The sequence below is a fragment of the Megalops cyprinoides genome, chromosome 9, assembly GCF_013368585.1.
Source record: "Megalops cyprinoides isolate fMegCyp1 chromosome 9, fMegCyp1.pri, whole genome shotgun sequence".
In the NCBI taxonomy this organism is placed as follows: domain Eukaryota; kingdom Metazoa; phylum Chordata; class Actinopteri; order Elopiformes; family Megalopidae; genus Megalops; species Megalops cyprinoides.
Window position 1 is genome coordinate 37,291,374 of NC_050591.1, and position 10,613 is coordinate 37,301,986.

General features: G+C 50.1%; 1 protein-coding gene across 1 annotated transcript; it reads right to left on the reverse strand.

The window, feature by feature from the left end:
• Positions 1–1,806: 1,806 nt before the first annotated feature.
• LOC118782721 (dihydrolipoyllysine-residue acetyltransferase component of pyruvate dehydrogenase complex, mitochondrial-like) lies at positions 1,807–10,613 on the reverse strand. The gene is made up of 14 exons (XM_036536222.1): positions 10,185–10,613; positions 8,517–8,618; positions 8,103–8,227; positions 7,442–7,607; positions 7,235–7,361; positions 6,715–6,908; positions 5,918–6,077; positions 5,573–5,640; positions 5,153–5,269; positions 4,314–4,421; positions 3,829–3,947; positions 3,279–3,441; positions 2,592–2,728; positions 1,807–2,018 (listed from the first exon to the last, which is right to left on the reverse strand). The coding sequence occupies exons 1-14, from the start codon at positions 10,443–10,445 to the stop codon at positions 1,889–1,891; spliced, it is 1,977 nt and encodes a 658-aa protein (XP_036392115.1). The 5' UTR covers positions 10,446–10,613; the 3' UTR covers positions 1,807–1,888.

Consider the following 10,613-nt stretch of genomic DNA (forward strand, 5'->3'; position numbering starts at 1 on the left):
ATCGGTATAACTGGGCGAACTCAAACGTCAGAAGGCAGCTACACTTAAAGTAGATATTACTAACACTGAAACCTAACTTCTTGTTAAATGGTTATCTAATTTATATGATGTAGTGTCAAAGTAACCTTTACATGGATGATCTGTTTCTTTTTTGTGTGATAACAATCTTTCAGAGCACATCAACCTGGATTTTTAGCCTAATATGTACACTGGTGCCACCCTGTGGTACAACCAAGCAGTACAGTACATTAATGCGCTCTGTGCAACCAGAGCTTCAGAGAGCAACATCAATGTAGCAGTTTACTATTCTAAACCACGTCTAGTTATGTCTTTTTCCCCCCACTCTATTGAATACAATTTAATATGCAATTTTTTTAAATTCCATTCAAATTTCCCTTTTTTAGACTTGCTTGCTTCACCTACACAACCATCACTTTAAAGGGCAAAAAAATATTATTTACAGAAATGATCACCTCTAAATCATTATCTAATATGCATACATAACTGATTAATGTTTCTGAAAAAAGTCAATGAGGAGTTGAGGGCCTACCCCAGCCTTCATCTGAACAGAATAAGGACATGCCAGGTCAGCGGCCTTCATCTGAACAGAATAAGGACATGCCAGGTCAGCGGCCTTCATCTGAACAGAAAAAGGACATGCCAGGTCAGCGGCCTTCATAATAAGGGTGAATGATCAGTGCTTTGTTTATCCAGACAAACATTTTTTCATAGGCGTATTTTCTCAGAAGAGCTCTGGGTCCCTTAAAAGCAACAAGCTTTGATCAGTCTGTTGTGGCAGATTTCTCTTCTCTTTGTTGATGCATTTCAGGACAATGTTAGCAATACCTACAGCAGTGCATGACACAACAGTCCAGTCTCAGCTGATGACCTCTGACCAAAAAGGTCTGACAGTCTGAACTCTCCTGGACCGAGCAAGTCTGGGAGCCTTGACTTTTACACAGGGTAAAGCAAGATGAATCGATATATTTTCCCATCATTCAAGATTCCACAAATAAAACAACTAATTGTATGGACAGTTCACTGAGGAGATTTTTCTGGAGTGAAGTATGACACATAATAAATAAACCAGCTTCCTGTAATCAAGTTAACCTAATGAACCAGCTGCAAACCTAAGTCCAGCACACATACTCTACTAGCAGAGACATGATGGGAGAGACAGAGAGCGACTGCGGCTTGAATTCAGATCTATAAGGGGGGGGGGGGGGGACACAGGGGAATCAGAAACAGAAGAGACAGTGTGATGTATACTCTGAGGAGTGTACCAACATGTACCACTACATGCTGAAAGATCAGCCTCCCCACATTTATGAAAGAAAAGACCCTTGATACATATATATATTTTTTGGCACACACGCGCCCCACCCTGCATGCTAACCTTATAGAAGTGCTGCTCTCATCCATCACCGAGACTCGAGAAGTGCCACCTTTTAAAACCTATAACTTTAAAGAATACAACATCAGCACGATGCAGAGGAACCCACCGCGAATCAGAGGCGAAGCGTCTCACCACAGGACAGAAGAAAAGCACTACTGAGACTGAAAGCCCTTCCCTCTCCACACCCTCAGACATACTCTACAGGGCTGTACTCAGAAAGTGGCCATTAAAACAGAATTACACCTAGTGTGGTGCTTTCTCTAAAGCACTGTCAACTGACTCACACAGGACTCTGCTAATCTACTCTCAAATGGGCCCTCGCCTGAGTAATTCCTGCCGAGTGTGTGGGTGAGTGTGACAGTGTGTGTGTGTATGTGTGTGTTTGTGTGAGTGAGGCAGAGGGAGGGGGGTGGGGGTTTGGTGGGTGGTGTGGATCCTGTGAGAGGGGTTCCCTGCCCCCCCGTCCTCCGCAGGGGGCGGCCTGAGGGCCCGTTACAGCAGCATGGTGACGGGTTTCTCCAGGAACTTGCGGAATTCGGCCAGCCACTGGGCTCCCACAGCCCCGTCCACCACCCGATGGTCACAGCTCAGCGTCACCGACATCATGCTGGCCACGTCAAACCTGCGGGCGACCGGACAGCACTGTCACACGGGGGCGGCGCACCGCGGACACATTGCTGACACGCTGCTGACGCCCTGAGACACACTGCTGACGCTCTGAGAAGCGTTTCACACCATTTAACACTGTTATTATCAGAATATTCTGTTACCGTTCCCTGTTACGCTGTCTGATTTTAAATGAAATGTTCTCTTCTTGTGAAATGTTAGGCTTAAATGTTAGGCACACTTTCCTATTCTCTGCAGACAGTACCCGTCACTCACTCCCTCCCTCCCTCCCTCCCTCCCTCCCTCTCTCACCCTTTCTCTCTCTTCCTCTCACTCTCACAGTAATTCCTGTCACTACCTCTCTCACCTACCTTCCTCATTCCTCTCTCTCACCCTCTCTTGTTGTCTAGAGCCAGTGACTCCTGTCATTCCCTCCCTCTCTCTTTCTCTCTCTCTCTCTCTCTCTTTCTGCTTCTCTCTCAGTGTCTACAAGCAGTAGTCTCCCATCACCCCCCCCACCCATTCTTGTTGTCTGCAGGCAGTAGTCTCTCTCCCTGCCCCTCTCCCTCCCTCTCTCCCTCTCGCTCACCCTTTCTCGTTGTCCGCGGGCAGCAGTCTCCTCTCAGATCCCCCCACAGCCAGTATACAGGCCTGGGGAGGGTTAATGATGGCGGAGAAGTTCTTGATGCCAAACATGCCGAGGTTGGAGATGGTGAAGGTTCCTCCCTGTGAAACACACACACACACACACACACACGCACGCACGCGCACACACACACGCACACACACACACACACACGGACACAGTAAGTCTACTGATACCCTCACAAATAAGCACAATCAGACATATATAAAGATATATAAAGACACTTTTGTCTCAAGAAAACAACTAATTTCAACTGAAAACTAAATTCATGCTCTCAAGCTTGAGTGTTAAGTCATCCTGAGATGTATGAACTGCAAATGTAATGGTGACTGTCGGTCCCCACGTGAATGAAGTACTGAGCTCTGCTTTTGTTAGCATGAGTTAGAGTTAGTTAGCATTTTCTCCAGGTGAAGCAGTGCTTTGAGGCATTAGCATTAGCGTTAGCTCCAGGTGAAGCAGTGGTTTGAGGCATTAGCATTAGCGTTAGCTCCAGATAAAGCAGTGTTTTGAGGTGTTAGCTCCAGGTGAAGCAGTGCTTTGAGGCATTAGCATTAGCTCCAGGTAAAGCAGTGCTTTGAGGTGTTAGCTCCAGGTGAAGCAGTGCTTTGAGGTACCAAGCGCAGGGCTCACCTGGAACTCATGCGGCTGAAGCTTGCCCTCCCGAGCCTTGGCTGCCAGCACCGCCACGTCTTTGCTGATGGTGGCCAGGCCTTTGATGTGGGCGTTGAACACGATGGGCGTGATCAGGCCGCTGGGCGTGCTGACCGCCACGCTGACGTCCACAACATGGTTCCTGTCGAGGCAGGCAAAACTGTTTCTAACACAGCCTGCAGTTTGCCAAAAGAAGCTGATTTAATGATTTTCAAGGGGGCTATGTAGGGTGGAAGACTGAGGTTTCAGGAACCCCACAAGGATCTACCATGTGCTCTCATCTCTTATATGAACCAGTCAAAAAGTTTTAATCTCCATAAACAGAATATGATTGGTTCAGCTCAAGGAGCCACTGATAACACACAACAATTCTACTCATTTTGGGGCTGAAGCTCACAAGGCTAACACAACCATAACCCTCCTCCTCCAGGCCTCTATAACAGAGGACTCTGGGCAGGACACAACCAGGACAGAGTGTAAGACATGACTCCCCAGGGGCAGGACTGGGAGGCGGGGCACAGACACTCACTGGCGAATCACAGTGTCCAGCCAGGAGGAGTTTGCCTCAGGCACCTTCAGACAGGCCAGCGCTGAGGCTTTAATGATGAAGTCATTCACTGACAGCTTGATGTTATCCGCCTTCACCTCCTGCGAGAGAAACACACACACATACATACAGACGAGCGCACACATGCACACACACACACGCGCGCACACACACACACACACAGACAATCGCACACACGCAAATGCACACACACACACGCGCGCACACACATACACACACACACACACACATGCGCGCGCACACGCACATACAGACATATACACACACACATGCACACACGCGAACACACATCCACATACAGACACATGCACGCACATACAGACACACACATACAGGGTGAGTGACAGTTATGTCATCATCATCATAGCCATGACCAAGCCACCTGAGACACAGGAAGGAGCTGATTGCCACTAGTTCCTGCTGCAGTGCTGGATATTGCCCCTCACCTCATTGAGCTCCTTCCTCAGCTCCAGCACTTGGTCCATGTTGACATCCACAGAGAGGTAGTAATGAGGGATGGTCTGCTTAGACTGCATCAGCCTCTGTGCAATGACCTGCAGAGAGGGGCAGGACGTTCCCATTCGGATCAGACTCGTTTTCTTCCAGGATTTTTCAATGTCTTTTTAAACACACATGGAACATTTTCAAAGGTTTATTGCTATTATTGCTATAAGGTTTATTGTTGCAACAGTCACATTCCTGTGAAATTGACCTACTTCTGACATTCGAATTAAGAAATAAAAATGTAGAGATAACGTTACACCATTTGACACATGAACCTCAAAGTAACTGCAGCTGTGCAGACACATGCTTGCAGATGCTGATGGAAATGAATGTCACCCACAGCTGGTATCAGCAAGCAACAGCTAAGCTGTTAGCGATAGCAGCACACTGATATTTCAAATTTCCTTCGGGATTAATAAAGTATTTCTTATTCTTATTCTTATATTGCTAGACTTGATAGTAAATGACACCAAGGCAGTTGCAAAGAAGGATGTTTTGCTAGCTGTAAAAGAAAAAGTTAGTTTTCATTTTGTTCCATGAATTTGTGTGTGGGTTATCGGACAATTTCCCATGACTTGTCCATGACCTTCCCAGGCTGATAATATTGTCTGTTTTTTTTTGCCCGGCACTGTGAAGAGCACCCCATCCCACCAACCCCAGAGGCAGGCAGACAGACAAACAAGCAGACAGACGGGCAGACGGGCAGACAGACAGACAGACAGACGGGGAGGCATACAGATGGGCGGGTGGGCGGGGGAGCACCCCCAGGCCCTGTGCTCACCCTGCGGATGTTGCTGATGGGGATGTCCGTGAAGGTTCCAGTCGGCACGGCAGCCACCGCTGGGACGGGGGTGGGAGCCGCAGGGGCGGGGGCAGGAGCAGGGGCGGCGACCGGGGCCTTGGGGCGCGGGGAAGAAGAAAAAAACCAATCAACACCTCAGGGATCAGGCCTTCACCAGGTGGAGCAAATACTGTAAAACCTCAGTCAGCAGGCTGGGACTGTATTTACTTTAACTGTTAAACAGCCCTGAGGCCTGTGTGAAACTGGCTCTTACTGCAGATGAGATAACACTGGAATTTACAGTGTCAGTCTCAGAAACAGGATAGCTCACTTTACACATCACTGTCTAAAAATTATAACCAATAATTAGACAACTGTACAATTTATCCATTATGTATGAAACGAAGCTGCAGGACTTACAGGGGCCGCCTTTGGTGGGACAAAGCTCTCGATATCTTTCCTGGTGACTCTCCCATCTGGGCCTGACCCTGAAACAGGACCGGAAAGAAACTGCATTTACAGACTCCCTGAACACTTTATCAGAGTGCATTTCAGCACCTCCGCACCTGGGAGCCACAGGACCTGGGAGCCACAGCACCTGAACAGCCACTTTTTTCATTCTTTTTTTTCTTTTTAAATCAGGGAGGATTTGGGGGAGAACATCCCTCTTCATATAATAAATATAATTATGAAACCAGTGACCAGATGTCAAATCTAGACAAACACAAGAACAGTGAATGCTGATTTTTAACCATCTCCGCTCACCTTTGACCTGGGCCAGGTCAATACCCTTTTCAGTTGCCAGTTTTTTGGCCAGGGGGCTGGCAAACACCCTGCCCTTCTTGGCTCCTGCAGGGACGGCCGGGCTGGGGGCAGGGGCGGGGGCTGCGGGTGCGGCTGGAGGGGGGGGAGGCGGGGCCGCAACCTGAAACCAAAACAGCATCATGTGACTGGCTGCTTCCCCCCGATCCCACAGAGCGTCCCTGAAGATGAGGGAGCTGGGAGTGTGCAGTTCCTCTGGGCCTGGCTGTGCAGGTCACCTGCGACTGAGGCTACAGACTGCAGTGCATTAGTACAGTAAAGGCGGCAGTGTGGCATGATGGTCAGGGGCAGGGCTCGGAACCACAAGGTTGCTGGTTCCATTCCCCACTGCTGCTGTATGTTTGGGCATGGTACTTAACCCAGAATTGCCTCAGTAAATATCCAGCTGTATGAATGGATAAAATTATAATCTATGTACATCATTCTGGATAAGAGCATCTGCTAAATGACAGTAATGTCATTGCCTGGACACCCTGTGCAGTTCACAGCTGTGGCGTTCAGGGGGTGTGATTGACAAATTCATCCACCAGGGGTGCCCACAGTCAAGAAGACAAGCCGTTACTAAGGACCCGCCTAGCAGCAGCAGCACCACAGTGACTGTAATTAGTGGCTGTAGCTATGCACAGGAGAGAGCAGGAGCCAGGTACATGGTTGTATGGATAAACCGGGCCTGCTGGGATAGAAAGGAGGGGCCTGGCTCATGTGTGTACTCAGCTGAGAATGCAGCGTGGAGGACTAACCGCGGCAGGCGCTGGGGCTGGGGGCGGGGGCGGGGCTGAGATCTCAGCAACACCCGTCTCCACGTAGTCAGCGAAAGCCTGGATGTCGGCCTCCTTCTCCACAATGATGCAGAGGGGCGTGCCCAGGGGCACATCGCGGGTCCCCTCTGGCACCATCACCTTGGCCAGGTAGCCCTCCTCCTGCACCTCGAAACCTGGGGGCACACAGTGACTCACAGAATGAGAGGATGGCACGTGTTTAAGGAGGAGCCACGACTCAGCGCAGTGCCAGGCACAGAACCAGGCCTGAACAGGCCAAAACAGGACACAGTTTCTGTGCTAAAAAAAATCTTCGCAAATACTAAATGTCATTTATTTGCCTGAGGACACGTTATTAAGGTGGCAACGGAGTGTGGCTTTAGTTGTTTATTTCGACCACACCACATATTTCTTTTCCAATGAACATAAAACAGATGCTTCAGTCATACTGGCACATCCCGTTCTGCCCTCAGATGTTACTGGGGGCGTGTCTCTGACTCACCGATGGTGGCCTTGTCCGTCTCGATCTCGGCCAGCAGGTCTCCCTCACTCAGCTTCTCTCCCACCTTCTTCTCCCAGCGCTGCACGGTTCCCATGGTCATGGTGGGCGACAGGGCGGGCAGCAGGATCTGCGGGCGGCCAGCGGGGGGCGTCAGAGCGGCCCTCACAGAGCGGGCGGAACAGAGAGAGGTGCTGGCCTGCCACCTACCTTCATGTGAGGGGGGTAGGAGCTCCCGGGGGCCTGTGGGGGGGCGGCAGGGGCGGCAGCGGGAGAGGGCGGGGGAGGAGGCGGGGCCTGAGCCGCGGGGGCAGGGGCGGAGGCCGACGCTGCCGTGTCCACGGTGTAGTCCTTAAAGGCTGGGATGAGGTCAGGGCTGCAGGCAGACAGAGTCCAGTCAGAGCGGCTGAGGGAGAGCCCTACCTGACGAAGACCAACTATCCATCCATCTCAGACTCATGGTGACAGAGCTAATACAGAGGCTGTCACAGTAATCGGTGTGTTTTATAAAACTCTGATCAGCACAGAGACCCTGCCCCTGGCACCTGTTTTCCTCTTGAGTTAGCTCAACTCAATTATTCACCAAACAGATAACGCAGCACAGCTCTGAAACTTTTCTCCTTGGTTGTCACTAGGGGATCTAGGCAAAATATTCCATGTTCTTCCTCTCTCCAGTGGTTGAGTTTTTTTTTTGGCTTTTTCTACATCTTCATCAGCAAACCAAAGCATTTCTATAAACTGCTCTATACATGAGGTCTTTACATGTTTACATGAGATAACATCAGTGAAATGCAGTAAAAACTTTCGTGCTAAGAATGTTACATCAAATGGAATATGACTGACAGATTGGATGATTGATTGATGGACTGACCTGTCCACAGTGATGCAGATGACAGTCCCCAGGGCCACGTCCCTCGTGCCCTCGGGGATCAGGATCTTGGCCAGGTAGCACTCCTCCAGCATCTCGAAGCCCACGGTCGCCTTGTCTGTCTCCACCTGGGGGAGGGGCCAGACGGTCAAACAGATACTCACCACAGTGTGTGGGACAGACAGACAGCCAGCACAGAGTGTGGGACAGACAGACAGTCAGCACAGTGTGTGTGGGACAGACGGACAGCCAGCACAGAGTGTGTGGGACAGACGGACAGTCAGCACAGAGTGTGTGGGAGAGACAGACAGTCAGCACAGTGTGTGGGAGAGACAGCCGGTCAGCACAGAGTGTGTGGGACAGACGGACAGTTAGCACAGACTGTGTGGGACAGAGAGATCCGGCTTTTCGCCTCACCTCTGCTATCAGGTCACCCTCGTTGATCTTGTCTCCCTCCTTCTTCTCCCAGCGGGCGATGGTGCCCATCTGCATCGTGGGAGACAGCGCTGGGAGCTCCACCTGTGGCAGCGAGAAGAGACGGCACGGCAAATTACCACACACACCGGCCAAACCAACCACACACACCGACTGTAGCAAAGGGCGAGAGCAGTCACCGCACCCGGCCTTGAAAACCAACCACAGTACCCACACACACCGACCAAACCAACCACACTGACCTCACACACTGGCCAAACCAACCACACTGACCGCACACACTGGCCAAACCAACCACACTGACCGCACATGCCGGCCAAACCAACTAGAGTACCTACACATACACAGTCCAGACCAACCAAAGTAACCACACACCCGACCAAACTAACCACACTGACCACACACATCCTCCAAACCAATCATACTGACCACACACACCGACCAAACCAACCACACTGACCACACAACCCACATCATAGCCTCCATATGCTGCACACAGTACAACTTAAATTGTATACAAAAGATTCTTATGTCATTTATTATGTCCCAAATACAGTGTGCAATGTACATATATCTATATATGCAACCTTGGTACCTGTATTGCATTATTCACATCCTACAAAGTATTGACATACATGACGAATGTTGCTTAACATTACTTTAACTTTCTCTGTTAGAGATAAGATGCTCCTTTTAAATTCCCATCGCGATGATGAAACACGGGTTCACTGACTCTCAATGGGCACCAGACGAGCAGTGAGAGATAAACCCTCCCGCTCCCAGGTCAGACGGGCTGGTGGAGCCACATTCTGCTCCAATAGCACTGGTGATGAACTCATCCAAAATCAACAGGTCACCAGCCCGATGGCCTGCGTGCGTTTCAGCAGCTGCTCCGAAATTAGACTGTGCATGCCACATTAAAGATACGGCACTGCTAACACTTTGTTCTGGAAGACTGCATTCACGGTTTTACAGTAAAAATGTGTGACTCGCCATCGCTCACTGTTTCCCTGCTTCCCTGCTTAGAACTGACAGCTGTGACCGAGAGACTGACCCAGGGGCCTCTCGCCATTCATCAGTGTAAGCAAAGTGGGCGGGCAGTGAGGCCCACGGCTCCCATGTGAAGTTCAAGGAGAGGGATCTCTCTGCGTGTGGCTGCTGTTGGCGGATCGATCTGTCATGCAGGAGATTTCATACCAACACAAATGAGACCAGTTCTGGCTACTACAGCCACTGTACTCGAGTGTGGGTATTTGGTGACTTGTTGCGCAAAACTGCACACCCTGAGCGATAAAATATGTCGTGTCCCTATCCAGCTAGCTACGAGGCCACCAGGCAGCTATATGTTTGGTGGCTGGCTGACTTGTCACGCATAGTCTCCAGTCAACAGCAACTCATCCTATGGACGGAAACGTGCACCCTAAACATCATATGGATGAAAACAGCATAAATTCGCTAGCAAGTATGCTAAAGTTAGCTAGCTAGCTACACTACCATACTTATAGTAATCTAAACTGATAGCTGGCTGCGGGCTAATGCTTACGTTATAGTTTGCCACCATAGCTGACCATATAAACCATCGTACTAGATAGCTAGCCATTTTCCCCACGGCTTTGTAAGTCTTCACCAAACTCCAGGCTCGGGTCTTACCTTCTGATGGGGCGGGAAGCTGTAGAATCGCTTGCTCTGATAGGAACACACGATCTGGTTACCTTGCAAGAAACCGTTTCCGTTGCTGGCGCTAATTTTTGTGGCATAACACACTGGCCGAATCCGCGTCGGATCTCCTGAATGGTACCTCTTAACATGACAAGCGCCGGGTCCGGATGGCGAGCTGAAAGCGGGGCCCGAACAGAACCGGGGCCGGGTGAGGCTGGCGGACCGTCTCAGACGCACCACCAGACGCAACATTTCGCGCAGCCTGCGTTAATTTCCAAAAAGCGGGCAATCGACACAACAACGAGAGGGCTCTCTCGCTGAAAACGAACTTTATGTTGCCGATTGCACGATGAAACTATCCCCGAAATTAACCCAAACACCCTCACTTTCCAATGACCTCCCCGTCCCAAAACGTCACAC

Excerpts from the sequence above, each read along its gene's own strand:
- LOC118782721 (XM_036536222.1), bottom strand. The coding sequence starts at position 10,445 with ATGTTGCGTCTGGTGGTGCGTCTGAGACGGTCCGCCAGCCTCACCCGG. Across the intron at positions 7,608-8,102 it reads ATCTGCATCACTGTGGACAG|CCCTGACCTCATCCCAGCCT; the intron begins GTCAGTCCATCA and ends GTCTGCCTGCAG. Across the intron at positions 6,909-7,234 it reads GACGGACAAGGCCACCATCG|GTTTCGAGGTGCAGGAGGAG; the intron begins GTGAGTCAGAGA and ends GTGTGCCCCCAG.